Source organism: Dermatophagoides pteronyssinus, unplaced genomic scaffold, assembly GCF_027571235.1.
Source record: "Dermatophagoides pteronyssinus isolate colony J.1.1.1.1 unplaced genomic scaffold, Derpt_VIB-CSIC_2022.12 sq0026, whole genome shotgun sequence".
In the NCBI taxonomy this organism is placed as follows: domain Eukaryota; kingdom Metazoa; phylum Arthropoda; class Arachnida; order Sarcoptiformes; family Pyroglyphidae; genus Dermatophagoides; species Dermatophagoides pteronyssinus.
This window is the reverse complement of record NW_027461550.1, coordinates 12,452-33,633: the sequence shown is the minus strand read 5'-3', so window position 1 is coordinate 33,633 and position 21,182 is coordinate 12,452. Positions and strand designations below refer to the sequence as shown.

Sequence of the window (21,182 nt, the reverse complement as noted above, 5' to 3'; positions counted from 1 at the left end):
GCGGCATCTGTTGGTCAACAATTCAATGAACGTAATGATCCATAATCGTTTCATGTTCCAAAAAGAAAAATATAATTTAAAAAAAAATTAAACTTTCCTCATTAAATTCAAATTTGTTTTTTTCCAAAAAATTCGAAATTCAAAAAAAAACTAAAACCCTACAAACAATACTGAAATTATGGTATTTAACGAAATTTTCAAACTTTATTTGCAAAATTGTTGGATCGATTTCGGTATGACTTCGATTCCATACGAATAGATGTCAGTGAATTTTTCTTCAGTTTTTTTTCTGTTTTTTTTTCAAAATTAAATGTTCATCATCTATTGGCAAATATTACTTCTACTTACTGTAAACATATTGAATATTATGTCAATTTTTATAAGTTTATTGACATCATTCAAGAATTCAAATGAATTGTTTATCGAAAATCGTCATTTTTATTTGCTTTATTTTTATTTTTCATTTATTTATTTTACTATAACATTATGGTCATTGTATCATTTATATTGTGATAATGAATTTATATCATCATATTCAGATGTTGGTACATGTTTATCCATTTTATGCATCATTGATTGTCTATTTTTAAGTTATTTATTTTTTGTTGAATTTCCAATCAAAATCAAAATACATCCAAGTAAGCCAATTATAATAAAACAATTGTACACCATCAATATATTAATATATTAATCCCCCTTTAAAGGCAGTATTTTTATTTGGCCTGGTCTTATTATTTATATCATTTCAACATTACGTATGATATTCATACCGATTTTGATTCATATTTTCAATTATGATCTATCACAATATGAATGGAATAAATCATAAAAAATGATAATAATGATTCAATGATTAATGTTTTGGAGGGAGAGCGAGAGACAAATTATGGACCCAAAAACAAAAACAAAAAACAACGACAACAACCGGAAAACTTGTAACAAAAAAAATAAATAAAAACAATGGATTCTTTTTCTTTCATTCTTTCATTGTATTTGATGATAAATATAATTATTATGATGATTATATGACAAAAAAGAAAAGAAATGAAATGACATAATCACTTTCGCTTGGGCAATCATTACCAAATTTTTTTCTTTATTACTTAAACTTAATAAAAATTCGAATGAATGATGATGATAACAATGTCAGCAACATTCGAATCTCTGCAAAAATATTCAGAAATGAAAATAAAACAAAAAACTTGTCAATCAATTCAAGCGCACAATGATCCATTATCATCATCATCATCATCGTATTAAGAATCTTTGGTTATGTGAATGTGGAACCAAAAAAAAAGAAAGAAAGTATGACTCATTCTCCTGATGATGACGATGACGACGACCTCATATAAAAACCAGAACCAGAAAAAAAATATATTCAATCGAATCACGAAAAAAAATAAAACGTAGTGTGTTAGTGAATGAGTGAGAGAAAAGGACGCCAATTCACCACACATATCAACTATTATTATGGAACAAAAACAAAACAAAAATTTTTATTACCATTCTACCCTATGCATTTGCGCAAAATATTCCAATGTTCCAAAATCCTCATCATCATCATTGCACAGCAGAAGCAGGCAAAAATAGAGTAGGTAAACTACGCGCACTTACAAAACATTCGAATTGAGACTGTTTGATATTTAAGTTAAAAATTCACGCGCGATTCTAAATGTTGTTTTTTTTCATTTCAAACCATCTTCAACGTCATTGTCGCTTTCGTATATGCGTCTGTGTGGTTCAGTATAACAACAACAACAACAACATTATACGGCTGCTGGAACTATTCCATTTAGACATTTAAAAGGAAAACAAAAAAAAATGTGAGTCAGACACATATTGTATACCCCACAACAATATACCATTCAAATTTGGTTTCAGTGTTCCAAAAATAATACAACATACACGCACACAATCAGTTTGGTCCAAGTTTAACGTGTATGCGCTAGCGGCGGGTTTCTCCAATATTTTTATTGGTATCCAGTGAATAGTTTAGTTGTTTTATGGATCATATTGTGTGTTATTATTATTATTTTGGAATCGAATCAACAACACAGCATGTGCGTGTTGTATGTCATATTTTTATGACAAACAAAACAAATATTCTTTCATGACATTCAAGGAAAAGAATTATGAAAGATATATTCAGTAATGGTGTGTTGTGTGGCAACCGAATAAAACTTTTTTTCAATTTTTTTTAAAAATCATCAAGTTCAAGTTTTTGTTTTGTTCGGTGTTTTTGTCAATGATAATGACATGAATTGTTGACCACAACAACAACTATCAAACAATTATCCAACAGCAAATATCATCGATACTTCTGCCATTGTTTCATTCATAGACTAATCAATCATTAATTTTTTTTATTCTTTATAAATTCGATTGATCTACTGTTTTATATTGGTGGTTTAACTCTATTATCATTATTATGTTCTTTGAACCATGTTCAAAATAAATGTGAATATCGAGAGAGAGAGAAAAAAATCATTTTCAATATTGTATTTTGGGTTATTTATAAGAAAAAACAACACATCCGATGATCATCGAGAAAATAATCGTTTCGTTTTTTTTTCTTATAACCAATTATAATGATGATTGAAACTTATCAATAATTCAATCATATCATTGTGAAATACATTGTGATTCCATCATTATATCGAAATAACAACAAATTATTTCATGTTTTTATGTGTGTGTATGGATTGGATAAATGATTATTTTATATTTCACATTCATACAACAATAGACATGATCAACAAACAGCAAAAATTCAATTTGTTCTGTAACTTTTCTATTGTACTGTTTCATTTTTTTCGATGCTCCGGAATTTAGCATGAAATCAATTTGAACCAACGAATTATTTAATCAGTTTGTTTCTGGATTTGAACTTATACGAAATACATTAAAATTTTTCATACACACACATAATGATGTTGTATACGCACGAATTCATATTCATTCATTGGTTTTCTTGTTCACATTCTAATAAATAAATGATTAAATTGAAAATCAAAAACGACAGGCAAGATTATTCAACATCAATCGGCTTATATCATATTTCTATCGATGAACGTTTCTATCTTTCCTGGTTGTTATTATTATAATTGACAAACATTCTTCGATACGAATTTAAAAACAAAACAAAAACAGCAACAACAAAAAAAATCCTCTGTTTAATCTCAAAATCCTGTCACACTTTTTGTTCTTACTGTTGTTGGTCATATTTGATTGTCGATCGAAAAAAAAGAATATTTCGAATGTAAAATACATATATGAAAGAAGTAAACGTACATTCATAGCAACAACAGCAAAAAGAGTAAGTTTTCAATTAATATTCTTTTCTATTTTGAATATCCGGATACATTATGGTGGAAATAGAAAAAAAAACAAAAATCAATTTTATCTTGACAGTCAACACACTCATTCATATGAAGAGAAAACAATGGTCAGCGAAAAAAATATTCAAAAAGATTCCCATTATCTTGATGTTTCATTGTCGAGCATCATCAAATTCCAAAACAAAAAACCCGATTATCATTATTTTATGTAGTGAAGAATACGATACGATAAAAATGAATAATTTACATAAATTCCCAAAAACAACAACAAACACATTAGCTTTATTTACCATTTTGTTGTTTTTCATCATTTTTATGAAAATTTTCAATTCATTTCATTCATTTCTATTTAAGAATTCATAAAAATGTTGATCTTTTTTCTCTTCTTCTTCTTCTTCTTCTACATTTCATTTTTTAATTTCATATTTTATATTAAACTGACATTCTTTCTATTTTGTTTTGTTTTATTCCTAATATTCATACCAATGATACTAATGGCTAAAAGTAGAAATGGAAAAATAGAGAAATTCCTGTCAATTACAATATTTTTTTGGTTGTGAATTTAGTTTTTCCATATATAAATGTATGATGATGTTTGTTTTTTTCAATGTGTTATCAAAGAAAAACAGATACATGGCAGTTGTTGTTATTTTTCGAATAAATTGAAGTGAAGAAGAAATGATGAAAAAACGGGATTCTAGCATTTTTTTTCCTATTTCTATTTTCGTTTATTCCTTAAAGAAAACCGATTCAATATAAACGATTTGATAGATTGAAAGTGGAAAAAAAAGAAATTTTCATTCGTAGAATCCAATTTTCCTACTATTCTGGTCAATTTAATCGATGAGGAGAAAAAAAATTGCATTTACATTTACGTAATAGCATTTCTTATTGAATAATTTTTTCGTTTTTATTTTGTGGCTTTGTTGTTGTATGTTGTATATAGCCAAAAAGATTAACTCTTTGGTATTGACTTTTTTTGGGTCTCTACCTTCACTATATTTTCATTATTTGAATGATTGACATTTTTCTTCATGTTCAATGTCTAATTATTATTGTCTTTTTGATTGGTTAAATATGAATAAATTTTTGTGATCACGAATTTAAATGTAATAATAGGAAAAGATGAAATCACGAAGTTGTTTTTTTTTCTGCCCAAAAGATTTTATTTTATTTGAATAAAACCAATATTTAATAGATATACCGCCCAAAAAACCAGGTAATATAATTTTTTCCAGTCAAAAAAAAAAAAAAAATAAAAATCTTGGTTTCTGGATCGATTTTATACCGTTTTCATTTTCTCCTCAACAAAAACTCCACCTGACAATATTATAATTATTTCGAATGAAAATAGTACATTTCATAATGTCTCTTTTGCTATTATTGAATATTTCGAATATCTTTATATTATTTGGTTTTGGTCGATCATCATCATCATCATAAAAAAATGTTGAATTTCGTAATAAAAAAACGAAATTCATTTCTGTAGTTCTTTTTTCGTGTATACCATCATTCCTACAATATATTCTATGGGATTTTATTTCATTAATTTTATATTCCTTTTTTTTCATTTTCTCTATATATTGTTACAATCCAGATAGTTATTAATTTAGCCATGTAGAAATGTTATGTATCGAAATATTCTTTTTCAACAACAACAACAACAACAAAAATGGAATATTATTATTTGGTTGGTACTAATTTCATTATTCTATTTATATTTACCACAAAAATAAAAATGCTGTAGGAGACGCTCAATATTTGTTTTTTTTTTTTTGGTCACCAAATGAATGTGTTTTCGGTGGAAATAAAACTCATCTATATTGAATACTTGTTCAGGTTTTCAGGACAGGTTTTTTGGAGAAACTTTTTATCAAATTTAATTGATTTTTCTTCTGGATCAATTTTAAAGTCAAGGCAAATTAATGAAATTCCTGTAGTACATGTGAACCAAATGTTTGTGGTAACTCTGAATGTTTCATTATTATTAGCGAATAGTGAAATGAAACAACGTTTGATTATGACAACAACCAGAAAAAAAACAGAATACGCTAAAGGCTAAATCATCAGTTGACTATAATCAAAACTCAATGTACATCTAAAACGCAACAAACGTCAATCAATTGATTTTCAACAAAAAAAATCCAATCAAAATCAAATTGCTTTTAACTTGAAAGAATTTGAACATTGTATAGAGAATTTTTGATATTTGTCTTATACCACATACAAACATTCTTGATTTCTTTATATTCATAATAACAAAAAAGTTTCTCAAAAGTGATTAAGTATTATATTATTATTCGAATGATGATGATCATGATTTTCATTAGAGAACAATATATATTGTTACAAAATTATCTTTAACTTTTTTTCCTTTTGACATTTCTCATGATAATGATATACAATATATCATCTAATATCATTTTTTATCAAAGATATTCTATTGTTATTATTATTATTATATCGTTTTGAACAACGATATCTTTTTCATATTGAATATTCTTCACTTGTTTGCATTATAGTTTCTTATTGTATTGTATTTTGTTTCAACGAGATTTTCGTTATTATTCGTATATATTGAAATTGATTTGAACAATTTTTCTTCCTACCGATTTATTAATGACAAAATATACAAAAGATTATCATAATATTCGATTTGAATATTGAAACGTTTTTTTTTATTTTTTGCTGATTTTCTCTATCTCTTTTGTTGTTGTTGTTGTTGTTCGGTTTTCATGTATTATTATGGTTGATTTTGAATTGAATTTATTATCATTAATGCTTGTTAAGCTTTTTTTTTGTTGTTGTTGTTGTTATCCGGTTTTTATCATCATCGTCATTATCGTTATATCAATGAAAACGATTGAAAACTACGTTTTTTTTCATCTCTCTTCGTTTTTTTTGTACGCACACACATGGTTCATTAGTTTTTTTTCATCATATCCAATGTACCAGGAGGAAATCCGATTCCATGGACATGAAGAAAAATAAATTGGTATTTGAACATGAAAATTTCATTTTTAAATATAATCTTTGCACTGAAAAAAAACTAAAATGATGTCCATGTTTCAAGAATATTTTTTTTCAAAAATACAGTATTAAACAAAAACAAAATAGAGAATTCGACTAACAAAAACAGAATATTCTATTCATCGATTTTATATATACGTTGTTTATTTTGGCTTCTTATTTGTTGTTGTTGTTGTTTTCATTCTACATTTAATTTCTTATTGAAAGCTTTTCTACCAACAAAAAAAAATGGCTTTTTTAATATTAATAATAATGGTAGCTATAAAAAATGAAAGTTGAATGAAAATAATTGTCGCCATATCTTTGTTATTGTCGTCGTCGTCATCTTAAAAAAAATAGAAATAAAGTCAAACGAAAATGATGACAAACAAGAATGATCGATTTGGTCGAACGACAATAAACAACACAACCAAAAACTATTGTGAAACGTAAAAAAAGATGAAAAAAAGTAAAAAAATTTTTAATATTATCATTTATCATTGAGGAATGGTGATGGTAAGAAAAGTGGGAAAGTTGATTTTTTTTTTGCTTTATCCATTGACAGCAGATATAACAACAACAAAAAAAAACATTCAATTTATGAACAAAATACCGTTGTAGCCAATGTATAGGAAGAAGAAACTATACAAAAAACTTCCCGAAACTTTTTTTTAATCTTTGAACACAAAATTTTTTGTTTTTTTTTTCGTTTTCATTAATATTTTATGCTCAAACAATGTGATGTGAATGTGAAAATTCCAGGTTTTTTTTTCGTTGTAAATTAATTTTTATTATCAAAGAGAAAATATATGACGGTCGTTGAAATTGTTTCATTTTTTTCATCTTCTTTCAACAGTGTTTCCTTCCCGATTAATTCCATCCATTGAGAGAAAACCATCATTTTTTCATTTATTTTCATTTCTCTCTCTCTCTCTCTCTCTCTCCTGCTTATATCATTTCTACCTTTTTTATTTATGTACTAGGTATATAATGAACAAGTAAAAAAAAGTAAGACATCATCAGAATCAAGCAAAAAAAAATCTGTGTTACAAATGAGTTTTTTTCGCTCTTTCTCTTTTTCACTGTAACTAACTTAAACTCATCAGTCGTGTATACCTATAGTAAATATGAAAAAAGCAAAACTTTTTTTTTTTGTTTTGGTTAGAATTTGAAATTCTATTTAAGAATTCTGTTTACCCAAAAGAGGAAAACATGGTTGATAGAATAACTTTTCTATCATTTCTTGGTTGTGTATTATTGCTGTTCGTTTGGAAAAAAGATTTGTTTCTTTTCTTTTTTTCTGGGGTGAAAATCAAGTTCAGCGCCTATATGGTTTTTCATGTCAATTCTGTGAAGGAAGCCAAAAAAAAGTTGATTTTTCTTATCATTTTGTTTGAACAAATTATACACAACATACACACATGGCCTATTTATTATTTAAAAAAACAAAACAAAAAATACCCGGACACAGTGTTGGCCTAAGTAATTGTTTTTTGTTGTTCAATTAATTAATACCTCAAATGAATTATAAGCTAACAGAAAAAAAAACTGACAAGATAAATGATGTTTGTACAGTAGCAATGTTTGTAGAAATCAAAAAATAGGTTTCATATAATGATAATGTAACAAACGATTCTGAACGTCATTTGCAGTGTGTTTCTCACTCTCTGTTGTTAATGATGGCTAAAAAAACATACACACACAAGAAATTCAGGATATAGAATTAAGAAGAAATTGTATCCGATGGATAGAAAAAAAAATTGAAACAACTTTTCAACAGCTGTGAATCTGTTGTTTTTTTTTATTCATTTTCATTTTCATCACTTTTATTTTCACTATTCAATTAGATCCGTTAACACATACGATTATTATGTTGTTGTTGTTGTGTCTACATTTCTGAATCTAAAACATTAGATACGTTATGTTAATTGATTGATTTTTATCTCTTTTTTTCAACTCTTTTATCGTTATCATTAATATTAACATCATCATTCACATCACCAAACATGAATCTAATTACTTTTTTGTCGTTGAATCTCGTTTTTTTCATTAAATTAGATTGCAACTGTTTTAGCATCTTTTTTTCATCCATAAGATTTAGAAGATTGAAATATATAATATAAATAATGTGGTGTCAGGTTCAAGCTACATCGGCCATCAGTGGTCATGGTTGTCCATTGGTACGAAGTAAACATGCAATGTGTTCTGCAAATGATGGCCGTATTTATCTATATGGTGGTAAATCATTATTAAATCAAACATTACGTGACTTGTGGCGTTTCGATCCTGATACAAATCATTGGCAACAACTTAATACAATCATTCGTAATGATGAAATGTGTAAATCAACTAATGGTTGTTCATCAACAACATCATCATCATTATCGACGACAGTCGTATCTGCAAGTCAGATGTGTCGGTCTACCGAATGGCCAAACAAAAATCATCAATCATCTTGTTGGGATGCTATTAACGATTTTCCACCTCCTCTTCAAGAACATACTATTCTAAATTATCAAGTAAGTCTTCTTTATATTTTCTCCACGTTAATTGTATTTCCCATTTTGTCTCTTATTGAAACACAAAAAAAATTCTTTTTTTTTGTTTTGCACATATTTTATCAGGACAAACTTTATGTATTTGGTGGCGAAATTGGATATTCTTGCGATGAAACACCATTGTGGATTTTTGATCTTGAAACATATGTTTGGAAAAAATTTTCTATCAATTCTGGTCATCATATAATGAATATAGCTATAGCAAGACCATTAGGACGAAGAGGCCATTCGGCTGTTGTATATCAAAATATTATGTGTATCTATGGTGGTTATCAAGATATTAAGGGATCCACTTCAGAGATATGGACTTTTAATCTAGGTTCGTTTCATTTTTTTTTAATATTATTATTTATTTTTCTATTTCATATATATAATCTTTATCATATTAATTCATTCATTAATCATCCATTAATTGTCAATATTTTTTTTCTGTTTCATTTTTTCCAAAAGATACGGAAGAATGGTATTTAGAGGGAACTAATTTTAAAAAAGATTCTGCACCATTACCAAGACATGGTCATTCGGCAATTGTTTATAAAGAATCAATGTATATCTATGGTGGTATGAGCAATTTAAACGTTCGAAATGATTTTTGGAGCTGGAATTTTAGTATGTATCAGTCATATATCTTTTATTATAATCATGATAAGATTTCCCAATAAAAAATAACAATAATAATAATAATGATCTTTTTAGAAACAAAAGAATGGAATAGAGTAAAAACGAATCGTACGAATCCAGGCGTACGATCATTTCATAGCGCAATCGTTGTATTAGATTCAATGTTTATATATGGTGGTGAACGTTCAAATGGAAATCATACAAATGAACTTTGGAGATATCGATTTGGTATGTTTTTTATTTGGTTTTGTTTGTTTTTTTGAAAAAAATATTTTTTCCATATTAAATTTGATTTATTGATTGCCTGATTTTGATACACCATAAATGAATAATATAGCTAATCAAACTTGGGAACATATTGAAATCAAAGGAATAGCACCAAGTTGTCGTACTAGACATGTAGCAATAGCAAATCCATTTCTTAAAGAATTAGAAAATAATGTTCATCATGGTGATCAATGGCAACATTGGACTTGTAAAAAACAGAACAATGTAAATGACAAAACCGAAAATAAAACAAAAAGACTACGAAATTGTCGCAAACAGCATCAACAACAACAACAACAAAAACATAGACAAAACGAGTCAACAATCGTTGAAACCACTTTTGCCGAATCGACAGAATCGGTTGATAATGTAAAATCAATATCAATGTGTTTTAGTTCAGCTGAAAAATCTCCGTCAAATTTTCCTTTTATAGATAGTAATGAAATAAAAACCGAAGTTAACATTGATTCATATATTTTAGATGATAATATGTTGGAAAAACAACTTAACTTTTCAACTAATCAGCAAAATGCGAATAATACCGAAATTTTGAATCAGGAAAACAATCCAAATATTTTGAATAATATTCTAGTCAAACAAGATGAAACAAATTTTGTGACAAAAACTACGGCTGTAAAAATGCGACCACGTAGACCACTACTACAGAAACAAAGGCCTTATTCCGATTTTTATGGTACGGCAATTTCATCACAAAAAGATGATTTCGATTTTAACGAGCTTAATGAAACTCAATTTAAACGCCGTTCCGTCCAAGAATCAATGTCTTATTATAGTTTATGTTTCTCTACGCCTCCATCTCATTTGAGACAAAAACCATCGCCTTCATTTGCACTAAGTATAGCAGCAGCACCAATTCAAACAATTAATGCAATGATTAAAGATGTAACACCACCCGAAGCTTTAATGGATAAGTTTGATTCGAAATCGGATGAACCCGATTCAAACATTAATGCAACCAATCAGATTACAATCAAAAGAAGAGAGAATTTTATTTCGAAACGACGTTTAAGAAAAAATGATCTCGGACTTTTAGATTTATCTTCCTTAGAGATGCGTATTCCTCCAAAAGATTTAGGCTATAGTACAGCATATTCACTTACACTTGACATATCACCAGATTATGAAAAAGAATTAAAATTCAGTTCAAATTCATCGCCTTCAAATGAACCAAATAGTATTTCTACTGAACATTCCGAATATGAATGTATGGAAATGACTCATCTAGATATGTTAGAGGATTATTTAGAACCCGAAGAAATGTTAGAAATAGTTACCGAATCGACTAGCGGTGAAGAGATAAGCCCTTCACTCAATATCAAGACAATCAAAAAAACTCCAGCCATTCGACGAAAAAATTATAATAACAATAATAAAAATAATGAAAAAAGTTCTTCCAATGACAATTCAAACAAAGTAAAAGTTCAACATCAATCATCCGCTACATCGGTTTCGAATTCCTCATCAGGATATCAATCATTAATTTCTGCCGATTCAAATGTGAATAGTTTTGATATAAATTCCATTCCATCTATTTCCAATTCATCGTCATTTGGTGAACAAAATGAAAAGAAAGTTAATGATTTTGATAATTTAACTGCACAAAAATTAGTCTCCAAACTTAATGATTCGTTTCATGAGGATCAATTCAAAAATGAATCTATTGAATTAAAACAGATAGAAAAATCAAATAAAGACGATAATCGAATTATGATGAAAATACAAGAAAACGGGAAATCAAGATCAAATCATATGAATCGTTTATCGAATTGGGAACCAAATATTAAGGAAGTGATCGAAGAAGTTAATATTCCCGGTTCACCATCAGCTTTGAATTTGGATTTATCATTTTTACACGATCCTGATAATGATAATAATAATAATCTAAAAATTTTAGATCATGATAATGTTCAAAATCTGAATGATGAAACATTTTTGACATATCGAGAACGAGAACGATCATTAAGAGAAGAAAAAGAACAATCATCGATTTAGATCGACAACATCCAATTTTCTGTATGTATGTATTCGGTGGTAAAGAAGATTGTATCACTGGTGTTCTAAATAAACAATCAATGACAATTTGGAAATATTATACATGAATGAATAAATTATAACAAAAAAAAACTAAAAAAATCAACATTTTATTTTTTTATATCAATCAAAAGAAAAAAAAAAATCTCAGGCCATCATATAGCTCAATCATCAGTATTATATTATTATTATAAAAAATGACAAATAAAAAATTTAAATAAAATAAATTTTTAAACAAACGAAAAAAAAAACAAATCTCAAGTTACGTTCGATTTTTTCCTACGAATCTTTTTGATTTCCGTGCCGAATCCACTGAATTCAGATACTCTTTCCTCCATCGGTACAGATTTTCGTTTCATTGCACCAATATCGACAGTTTTTTTCACTTTTCTATTCATTCTTAATTTGGATGCCAATTCTTTGGGTGGTTCAAGAAGGGCAAAACTTTTGGCTAAATGGCCAAAATGTATTTGTCGAAATGGTAAGTATGATGATAGTTGTCGTGGATAAGATGCATAAGCACGTATAAACGAAAGATAAGCTTTACATGCCAATTGATTTATTTCGGTTTCTTTCCAAACCAATTTTTCGAATAAATGCTATTTTAGGGAAAAAAATATTTTTAAATAATAAAAGCCTGACCTCTAGTGACAGAGAGATAATATAATAATTTACCTGAAGATTTGCTAAACGTTCTTGTTCGGTATGAAAATTTTCCGGGTCCGGTAATTTTAGACTATTGATTGAAGTGAAATAGGTTTCCATTTTTAGTGATTCAAAATTGATCGAAAGTTGTTCACGAAGATATTCAATGAATTTTATTTCGCTTGGTAGTAATATTAGAATCGATTGTCCTGGCTTGCCTAAACGAGCTGTTCGGCCGACTCGATGAACAAAATCTTCAACAATTGCAGGCGAACTCATTTGAATAATTAGATCAACATTTGGCAGATCAAGCCCTCGGGATGCAACGTCGGTACAGAATAATATTCCACCAATTGTCGAATGAAATTGTTTGAACACTTCGGTGCGACTATTCTGATCCATATTACCATGAAGTTTAAATATTCGAACATTTGACTCCAAATATTGATTGAATATTTCCGTTAATAATGTTGAATAAAAATCGACAACATCTTGACATGAAGTAAAAACAATTATCTTAGAATTTTCACCGTTTTTTCTTAACAAATCCATTATAATACAGGATAATGTGACTAAACGTAATTTCGATGGAACAACCATAAAACTATTCGTTAGTGAACTTGGTAAGGTTATTTCTTTCAAATGATGCTCGTCATCACCAACATCGATTAGTTGTGAATTTTTCAGACTAAGACCAGCCAATTCTTTCACTCCTTCAGATAATGTTGCTGATAATAGTACGGTTTGGATTTTATTTTTGCAAGAACTATGAATACATTCAATAATTTGTGTGATAATGGCTGAAAATCCTTGTTCATAAAGTCGGTCAGCTTCATCAATGACGAGCCATTTTAATTTTTCAATATTCAAATTTTTCGTACGATTTATATGATCTAATAAGCGACCAGGAGTGGTCACTAGAATATTGAGACCTTTACGAATTCGTGCTTTTTCCGATTTCTTTTTCTCGCCACCAATCAGAATGCCAACAACCATCCGCCTAAATGGATTCAATAAACGATCTATACAGTCATAGGTCTGTATGGCCAATTCTCTTGTAGGTAATATGATCAAGGCGAAAAGACCATCCGATCTTGTTATTTTTGGTTGAATCAATTGTAACGAATGAACTAATGGTATTGCATATGCAAGCGTCTTACCAGATCCTGTAACAGATTTGATAAGTGCATCATCACCATTCAACAATGGTGGTATTGATAATGATTGAACTTTTGTCGCTCTGGTTAGATCGAATCTTTGCTGTAGACATGCAATGAGCATTTTGTCGATATTGAAATCACCAAAATTTTTATCGGAAAATACTTCTTCATGTTTGGCTGTTTTAGAAATCCTAGATTATTACGAATGATATTGAATAATTTTAATAACAAAAGGAATGACTACTCACATGGACAATTCCGGTATGTTCATCGTTGAATCATCGAATAATTTTGAACTTTTGAATGTGGGAAACGTATTTTTGGCTTGTTGATTTTTTGCATGATCTTGTGTATGAGATTGTTTAAATGAAGTAAAATCTTTGAAAAGAATTATGATTAAAAAAAACTTTTAATCAAAAGTAGAAAATCTTACTTGATTTATCTGAAAATTTATTAGCTTGTTTATTAGGCGGTTTTGGCGGAACAGGATTCTTAGACTTAGAATCGCCAAAATTAAGATTTCCCAGCATAAAAGAATCGGACATTTTTGTTAAAAATAATTTTATTCAATTTCAGCAAAGAATAAATAGAAAAATTCTTGATGAAAACAAAAATTGAAAAACACGCGTTAATATTAAATGGATAGTCATCCCATCATTAGAGTACGTAACAAAATTGAAATTATAAGGCGCAAAATTATGGCAGTGTTTCATGATTTTGGCTTCGTAGAATTTGATGAAGAACCTGCAACTTGCTCGGGATCATTTTTCTTAGGATCGTGACTTGATGTATGGTTGTTTTGACAAGACGATTTTATGTCGACATTGTTTTCCTTTGGATCATTGTTGACCTGAAGATGCTCTAATAATGAATTAAGACGATCGGCAATTTTGGCATATTGTCGAGCTTTTAAACGTGAATAATCACTTGCTTTTATCCTATAAACATCCTGTGGTTTTGTAGCAGGGATTGTTGTTCTTAATCTATAATTTTCCTTTTCCAATCGATTAATTCTTTCACGTAATTCGTTTCGCTCTTCATCAAAACGATTGGAAATTTTCGATATCTGTTTCTCATTCGAAATATTTACCTCTTCTAGATGACGACGTTCTTCTTCCAATTGTTCTTTCAGACGAACAATTTCCTCTTTCATATTTTGATTCATTCGTGTTAATTCTTTGTTGTTGACAACATTGTCATAGGATTCTAATTTAAGTCGATTAACTTCTTCATGTAATGCAATATGTTGTTTGCGAATTTTTTCCAATTCTTCAATAGCGGATGCTTGTGTTTCTAATTTGGCTCGTAACAACATTGTTTCTCTTTCTTGACCATTTTTTATTTCATTCAATTGTTCAATATGTCGTCGTTGTTTTTCCATTTCTAATGAAAACGTTCTTTTTTCATTGAGACAATCTTCCAATGACAATTCCAATGATTTCCTATTGAAACAATTTTTAAAAAATGAGTTTCGTTTGTTTTTTTTTAAATTAAATAATTACTTTTCATGTTCTAATCGTGTTAACTTTTCTAGCTCTTCATTGATGGATGAATTTATTTTCTCAACACATTCCTTATCTTTAGACTCGATGATTTTTTCTAATTCTGCTATTGACTCATCTTTGCGGGCTAAAAGCTCTTTCTGTTCTGAAACAATAACAAAAAAAAGTTATTAAACATTCAATAAATTAAAATTTTTATCAATATACTTTTGATCTCTTCTTTGAATGAATCTTTAGTCTGATTTAATAATTTTATTTCATTGTTCATTTTTGAAACGATCGTTTCTTTTTCTCCATCAAACAATATACGTTGTTGCTCAATATCAAATTTATATTTTTCCAACATCCGTTTCAGATGGCCAATCTCTTTTAGATGTTCTTCAATCTCAGAATTTCGAACATTCAACTCAATCTTGAGATTTTTAATTTCTTGTTTATATTCGTTAATTTGTTCCTGTAAATGAACGATTTTCGATTCATGAATTTTTTCTTTTTGTTCATTTTCCAAAACTAAATCTTGTATTTGTTGCTGTATCTGTTTATATTTTTGTTCTACTTGTTCAATTATATCTTGTGCTGATTGTAATCGACGATTTAATCGAGAATTTTCTTCACTTAAATCAATCAACTTTTTAACATCGGGCACTTGACTTGCTTCAACCAAACGAATTCGAATCTCTTCCTTTTCTCGTTTGATCAAATTCAATTCGACTTCATATGATAATTTAATTTTTTCGATAGCATCTAAATGTTCTTTTTCCATATGTTCAATTTGTTGTTTATATAGTTTCAATTCATTGCATAAACGTTCTCTATCTTTATTTAGTTTATCTTTTTCTTTTTCAGCTTTTTTCAATGGTTCATCTAATTCATCAATTAGTTTTATCCTGAAAAAATAATATAATTAGTATTAATTAATAATTGTAATAACAAACCTTAATATCTCTGGATCATTTTCACGAATATTTTTTTCTAGTTTTTCAATTTGTTTAGATTTCGTTTCATTTATTTTCAACAGTTCTTCAAGTTCTTCTTTTTTCTTTTCCTTAAAATAGACCGTTTCTTCTAATATTTGTTTCATTTCGGCCTGAAGATTTAGATATTGATCTTGTAGTTTAAGATGTTCACCTTTTAAACTATTATAATTATTTCTACGTTGTTCACTTCTTTTCCGTTCTTCGGCCAACAATTTTTGAAGTTCTTCTTCGCGACGAGTAAACAACGGCATATTGGATGTTTCTTTTTGATTTGATTTTTTCGACAGAATAAAATCCATGATCCAATTTCATAAACAGCAATCGTTGACCGGTACAGAAATTCCATGTTTCAAATGTCATTATGATTTTTTTGTTTGAAAAATTTACGGTTAATTCTTTGAAACAACTAAAAACGATGATCACCATGGATACCAAAAAAAAGAGAATCCTGATATATTTGAATAGTACAAAACTCACGTGTTGGATTCAGAATCAAAAAAAAATATTCATTCCACGTTTTGATTTTTTTAAAATTATTTTCGTAAAAAAATGGATACAAGTGCAAATAATGACAAAAAACATAAACGTAGAAAATTTAAAACTAAAAAGGTTTGTTTCTAAAAGGGAAAATTCGTTTATTTGTTTTTATTTGAATGATGTTTTAATATAGCAAAAAAAATTGGAACGTGTAAATCGTACCGATGATCGTGATACTAATCCACGTAAAAATTATTCTGAAATTATTAAAAAGAATGAAAATTTTGAAGATTATTATCGAAACCAAAAAATCATTGAATCTGATGAAGAATTTGCTGAATTTCTGAAAGTTCTAGCCGAGCCATTACCAACAACATTTCGAATATCATCATTTTGTCAGGGACAAGCCCAACGAATGCGTGATATAATTCAAAGTGATTATATTAAAGATTTTCAATCTGGAAATACTGAACTGATTGATGGTAAAAAATTGGACATTTCTCCTATTCCATGGTATCCGAATAAACTTGCATGGACCATAAATCTTACCAAAACAGAGATACGAAAATCTCGTACAATTAATTTGCTTCATAAATTTTTAATTTGTGAAACTGAAACCGTATGTTTAATTTTTATTGTTTTCAATTCATGTGAAAAAACAATCTTATTTCAGGGAGATATTAGTCGACAAGAAGCTGTATCGATGATTCCACCACTATTGTTAGATATCAAGCCTGGTCAAGCTGTTTTGGATATGTGTGCTGCTCCTGGTTCAAAAACGGCCCAAATAATTGAAATGTTACATCAAGAATCTGGATCTACTTTCATTTCAGGTGATTGTAAACAGAATGATGTCAAATATTTGGATGGATTAGTTGTCGCTAATGATGTGGATAATCGACGTTGTTATATGTTGGCTCATCAGTCAAAACGTTTATCCAGTTCTTGTGTGGTCATCACGAATCATGATGCAGCTAATTTGCCTAATTTTTATAAAAATGATCCGGTTGGTAATCATTTAATTTACGTTTAACATGCTAATTCATTATTTCTTTTTTTACAGGTAAAGGGAAAAACTGTCCTTAAATTTGATCGAGTTTTAGCTGATGTACTTTGTTCAGGAGATGGAACATTCCGAAAAAATTATGATGTTTGGACTAAATGGAGCGCAGGAAATGCTAACAATTTGCACAATATTCAGATAAAAATTGCTAAACGTGGTTTAGAGCTTTTGGCAAAAGATGGTATCATGGCTTATTCGACATGTAGTCTAAATCCAGTAGAAAATGAAGCTATTGTCGCTGCATTATTGAACATGGCCGAAGGAGATTTAGAGTTAGTCGATGCATCATCTTTTCTACCCGAACTAAAATGTTATCCTGGTATCGATAATTGGATTGTGATGGATAAGGACAATCATATTGTTGCCAGTCCTAAAGAAGTTCCGGAAAAATATTTACCACAAATTCGTAAAACACATTTTCCACCATCAAATGCAGCCGGAATTAAATTTGAAATATTGTATGCGTATTATGCCACATTATCAGAATACTGGAGGATTTTTTATTGCATTAATCCGAAAGAAAACGGATATATTATGTTGGGAAAAAGAATCTGAAGGCAGCAGTGAAAATAAAAATGATGAACAACAAACAAATACTACTGATGATGATAACAATAATAATAATAATAAGAAAAATAATCTGGACAAAAAGAATAAATATACAGGTTTTCGTGAAGAACCATTTTATTTTCTTGACGAAAACGATGAAGATTGGATAGCATTAAAGTGTGTATTATTTGTTTTAGTTTCAATGTATCCGTTTTTTTTCATTCATTAATATTCATTTAGATCGTATTTTAAATTTCCTGTGGAATTCACGGCCAATCAATTGGCGCACCGATGTGTACAAGGTAAACGACGTAACATTTATTATATGACTGAAAAGGCTGCCGATTTTATTCGTATGAATAAAGACATGAAAGTAAGGATATTTTTGTTTGTGATCTTTTGATCATCGATAAAATGTGTAAAACTAATTTATTGAATTTATGGTTTTTTTTCATCAGATCATCAGTGGCGGTGTACGTGTGTTTAATCGTACCGACGTGAATCATGTTTGTCCATACCGTATTACACAGGAAGGAATACCATCAATATTTCCTTATTTTATAGCTAATCTTGAAAGCTTTTTGCCAAATAATGATGAAAAATCTTTTACCATTGTTGAAGTTGAGTTAGATTTTTTCATAGAATTATTGAAACGTCAAGATATAAAAGTCGAACAATTAGATCAACCAACACAGACAATGTTATCCGAAATACCTTCAGGTTGTTTTATTATGTATGTAAGAATACGTCAAGATTGGAATAGTGAAAAATCACCGAAATTTATATTGCCTATGTGTGTTTGGCGTGGTAAAAGTTTACTTCGTGCATATGTTGCCAAAAATGATCGTTCACATTTACTTAGACTTTGTGGATATGAACCGATTTCGGCTGAAACAACAATAGTCAAAGGTAACATTTATAAAAAAAAATTCAATTTAAATAAGAAAAAAAATTTATATTTGAATGAGATTTATATTAATTTAGGTGAAAATAAACGATCATTAGATATTGATGATGATGATGATGATGGTTGTGACAATCAAAAAGAATTCAAAAACGATGATGATGACAATATCGGTATGGAAAAAACGAATGGTAATAATCAAAATCATTCATGTGTAGAAAAACGTACGAAGTTAGATTGCCATGATGATGATGATGATGATGATGGTGATAATAATGGCTGTAATAACAAATTATGATTCATTTGAAATTTGATTATAACTTTATAATAATAAAAAAATTATCGACAATGATGAATGAATAATAATCAATCGATGTTCAAACATTTTGAAAATCAATAAATTTTTATTTTTACTTTTGTAATTTTCATTCTTTAAATTGAACAATTAAACTTTTGTCATTATATAATACAATGTGTGTTTGTGTATGTAATTTGTCTTGAATGAAAGAATGAATGATGATGAAAATAAGTATCTAAATCAAATTTTGAAAATAAAATAAAATTGAATTAAAATTCGATCAATGGTATAATAATTACGTTAAATATAAAATATCAATCAGATCAAAGATCAAGATCATTTCAAGTGTGAAAATACAATTTATGAATTTCGTTTTTTATTTTTGTTTTCTCATTCGCTGTCGCTCGCTTTCTCTTCAATTCTTTCAATTCGAGACATTTTCAATTTTCTTTTTATCCGTAAACAAAAACAGTGGAAGGAAAATGCTTAATTTTAAAATATGCTTCGCTTTTTTTTCTTTATTGTTTTGGTGATAATCAAATAAAATGATAAATACATTTTTTCATCAATTTAAATTTTTTTTTGTCATAATGTTTCTTTCCTTCTTTTTCTCATTTCCGTTTTCATTTCTCAAAATCTCAAGCAAGAAAAATTGCCAAAAAAAGAAACTAGCCAACCAACCGAAAACAAAACAAAAATTTTAATCAATTCTAAATCCGGTTACAATCCTTAAACATACTATTATTAAGCAATATAGGTAGAGACAACAAAAACTCTTATGAATTTAGTTTAACAAAACGTTTTATTAAAGTGAATAGTTGAAATTCATTTGGCGCAACTCGAAATACACAAACACAAAAACTTTGAACGTTTATGTTCAATCAGTACATTTTATTTTCTTTTTTTGCATCCTATATATCCTAACTAAATATGGTTATAGTAGGAATATATAAACATCGAATATAAATGTTTTCGAGATGTATGAGACGCCTAACTGGTTGGCATCTTTATGTGTGTGTGTGTGATGGTGATGTGAGTGATGCGTAATATAATATCTTTCTTGCTGCTTTTAGTTCACATCTTATGCAATTACATTCGAAAATGGGAAAATTCTTGTATAGATTATATTCGAAAAAAATGGAAAATACAAATGTAGAAATTATTATTATTAGCATCTTTATATACACAAATTGCGATTGGCAATTTTTTCCCTTCATTGTCTGATCAATGTTATATCAAAATATTCACAGTAAAAATGATGATTTTTGCCATGCAAAATCTAATTAGAGGTTAAGTTTATGGTTATGATTATTATTAGGTAATTTATTCGCATGATGATGACGATGATGATGCTTAACGTATTTCATTCATTTTAAGATAATACCATTGATTGAAATCTTTTCCAATTTAATTATATATGAATTTTTCATTTTTTTCTTAGTTACGAAAAAAAACAACATAAGAATTACTTTTCAAAGTTAAACATGAATGATGAAGATATAGTTGTGTAATATTGGTACAGCATTTTATAAAATTTTTTTTTGTGATCATTGAAAAAAAATTATTCGTCAAGTAAAGTCCAAAACAGAACAGAAAATTAGTTTGATAAAGAATCATTATTTTTAGATTAATAAAAATTATTCCGACAAGAAAACAAAAAAGAAATCACATCATTATTATTTCATTTCAAAATGACAATTGTGTGAATTTTTGTTTTGTTCATTGAATCTTGAACAGAATTTTTGTTTTCACACATCTAACG

The 21,182-nt window shown here is 28.3% G+C and overlaps 5 protein-coding genes across 5 annotated transcripts; 3 read left to right on the top strand and 2 right to left on the bottom strand.

Moving 5' to 3' along the window:
* The first annotated feature begins 137 nt into the window (after positions 1–137).
* Positions 138–979, top strand: LOC113791905 (uncharacterized). The gene is made up of 2 exons (XM_027341756.2): positions 138–638; positions 705–979. Exons 1-2 carry the CDS (start codon positions 311–313, stop codon positions 827–829), a joined length of 453 nt encoding a protein of 150 aa, XP_027197557.1. The 5' UTR covers positions 138–310; the 3' UTR covers positions 830–979.
* Positions 980–1,731: 752 nt separating this feature from the next.
* On the top strand, positions 1,732–12,063 carry LOC113792123 (uncharacterized). The gene is given in 7 exon segments (XM_075823319.1): positions 1,732–3,316; positions 8,406–8,866; positions 8,972–9,224; positions 9,356–9,514; positions 9,602–9,754; positions 9,864–11,788; positions 11,791–12,063. Coding segments are annotated over 6 exon segments (3,006 nt in total). The 5' UTR covers positions 1,732–3,316; positions 8,406–8,473; the 3' UTR covers positions 11,914–12,063.
* LOC113792125 (ATP-dependent DNA helicase DDX31) lies at positions 11,941–14,226 on the bottom strand. Its single transcript, XM_027342020.2, has 4 exons — positions 14,084–14,226; positions 13,899–14,028; positions 12,521–13,841; positions 11,941–12,444 (listed from the first exon to the last, which is right to left on the bottom strand). Exons 1-4 carry the CDS (start codon positions 14,193–14,195, stop codon positions 12,103–12,105), a joined length of 1,905 nt encoding a protein of 634 aa, XP_027197821.2. The 5' UTR covers positions 14,196–14,226; the 3' UTR covers positions 11,941–12,102.
* LOC113792126 (uncharacterized) lies at positions 14,180–16,565 on the bottom strand. Its single transcript, XM_027342021.2, has 4 exons — positions 16,088–16,565; positions 15,360–16,039; positions 15,153–15,297; positions 14,180–15,092 (listed from the first exon to the last, which is right to left on the bottom strand). The coding sequence occupies exons 1-4, from the start codon at positions 16,426–16,428 to the stop codon at positions 14,360–14,362; spliced, it is 1,899 nt and encodes a 632-aa protein (XP_027197822.2). The 5' UTR covers positions 16,429–16,565; the 3' UTR covers positions 14,180–14,359.
* A 24-nt stretch (positions 16,566–16,589) lies between these two features.
* Nsun2 (tRNA (cytosine(34)-C(5))-methyltransferase Nsun2) lies at positions 16,590–19,544 on the top strand. Its single transcript, XM_027342018.2, is given in 8 exon segments — positions 16,590–16,738; positions 16,800–17,225; positions 17,280–17,612; positions 17,670–18,107; positions 18,109–18,395; positions 18,459–18,591; positions 18,677–19,127; positions 19,203–19,544. Coding segments are annotated over 8 exon segments (2,346 nt in total). The 5' UTR covers positions 16,590–16,678; the 3' UTR covers positions 19,421–19,544.
* The last annotated feature ends 1,638 nt before the right edge of the window (positions 19,545–21,182 follow it).

Coding starts and splice junctions, on each gene's coding strand:
- LOC113792126 (XM_027342021.2), bottom strand. CDS start 16,428: ATGGATTTTATTCTGTCGAAAAAATCAAATCAAAAAGAAACATCCAAT. Junction 16,040..16,087: donor AATGATCCAGAGATATTAAG/GTTTGTTATTAC, acceptor TTATTTTTTCAG/GATAAAACTAATTGATGAAT. Junction 15,298..15,359: donor ATTCAAAGAAGAGATCAAAA/GTATATTGATAA, acceptor TTATTGTTTCAG/AACAGAAAGAGCTTTTAGCC.
- LOC113791905 (XM_027341756.2), top strand. CDS start 311: ATGTTCATCATCTATTGGCAAATATTACTTCTACTTACTGTAAACATA. Junction 639..704: donor CAAAATCAAAATACATCCAA/GTAAGCCAATTA, acceptor CCCCCTTTAAAG/GCAGTATTTTTATTTGGCCT.
- LOC113792125 (XM_027342020.2), bottom strand. CDS start 14,195: ATGTCCGATTCTTTTATGCTGGGAAATCTTAATTTTGGCGATTCTAAG. Junction 13,842..13,898: donor AACATACCGGAATTGTCCAT/GTGAGTAGTCAT, acceptor GTAATAATCTAG/GATTTCTAAAACAGCCAAAC. Junction 12,445..12,520: donor AACGTTTAGCAAATCTTCAG/GTAAATTATTAT, acceptor TCCCTAAAATAG/CATTTATTCGAAAAATTGGT.